Source organism: Wasmannia auropunctata, unplaced genomic scaffold (genome assembly GCF_000956235.1).
Source record: "Wasmannia auropunctata unplaced genomic scaffold, wasmannia.A_1.0 LD309651.1, whole genome shotgun sequence".
Lineage (NCBI taxonomy): Eukaryota > Metazoa > Arthropoda > Insecta > Hymenoptera > Formicidae > Wasmannia > Wasmannia auropunctata.
Genome location: NW_012053239.1, coordinates 1 through 1,260, shown reverse-complemented (window position 1 = coordinate 1,260; position 1,260 = coordinate 1). Strand labels below are relative to the sequence as shown.

General features: G+C 25.9%; 1 protein-coding gene across 1 annotated transcript; it reads right to left on the bottom strand.

Moving 5' to 3' along the window:
• Positions 1 to 288: 288 nt before the first annotated feature.
• Positions 289 to 1,254, bottom strand: LOC105461081 (aminopeptidase N-like; the record flags this gene model as incomplete). The annotated part of the gene is made up of 2 exons (XM_011707568.1): positions 1,213 to 1,254; positions 289 to 668 (listed from the first exon to the last, which is right to left on the bottom strand). A coding segment is annotated over exon 2 (379 nt), but the record flags the coding sequence as incomplete, so codon positions are not given.
• Between the last annotated feature and the right edge of the window lie 6 nt (positions 1,255 to 1,260).

Genomic DNA, 1,260 nt, shown 5'->3' with positions numbered 1-1,260 from the left:
TGTAATAAAAATATTAAAATTAGTTTTTATAATAAAATATTTACATAAATATTTATCTTAAAAAATTTATGATATTAATTGTAAAAGTTTTTGTTTAATATTTTAAATATATATTACATACAAAATTAGAAAAAATATTATTTTCCTTTAATGTATTTCATTCTATCAATTAATAACGATTTAATAATTAACATACGAGTGTAATTATCTAATAAATAACGTATTAGATATTATATTCACAAGTAATTCTGTAAGTTATTCTTGTTAAAAACATTTTTCGGTACCAACCTGATGATTGAAGATTAAATATAACCCATTCATTCGGGTTAATTTTGTAAGAAGCGGTGCTTTCTTTGTCAGACAGCCAATATTTCGGAATCAGATTAGTAAAATCTGCTTGGCTTTTTGTAGTAAACGTGAGCGGAACAGACCAAATGTTTTCCGTAGCAATATTATCCAAATTTCTCAGAAGAAAGCGTTTTTGAGTAATACTTAGTATACCGTTGTCATTGACGTTGATTGTCACAATGGGGTATCCGGCTTGTATAGTCCAAGAATCCATTACTGATTTTACATCAATGTTTAAGCTTGGATCTACTCCTTCGTTATTTACTTGAGCCTTTACTGCTTCCCATAAAGCATCCGGTTGGCCTAATCCTTGCTCCATACTAGAAAATATTTTATGTTTATAATAATAGTCTTTCGATTGCATCGAAAGAAAGAAACATAAATTTTGCGTAAATATAGTGATTTAAGATGTCTTTAATTTAAACAATATGTCGACTAGTAATAAATCAATTTCTCGCGTAGTCAAATAATATATATATATAGGGTGTCCAATACTTAATGATAAAGCTCGTGGACAAATAGAGGCTAAACTAAATCGAAAAGTTATCCTACCATTTTACCCACGAGTGCTTTAAGTACCATTGAATACTGGATATCCTGTATATGTGTGTATGTTACGATTAATTGTATAATAATGGATTACAGATTTGTATACTTAATTAAAATAATACAATAAAATTTGATACTAACAAAAATTAATCTAATTCCTTTTCTAATTTTGTATTATCTACACCAGTTGATTTTAAAAGTTATTTGATTTTATAAATTATATGTTTCAAAGATCTGTATGTCTTAAAATCGATTCTTTTAAAAATTTAATTAAATATTTTTTATTAAAATACAATTAATTACTGTAATATTTACTTGTTTTCTATGTAGCTACGTAATGCGTTATTAAAAATTTCAGTTCCG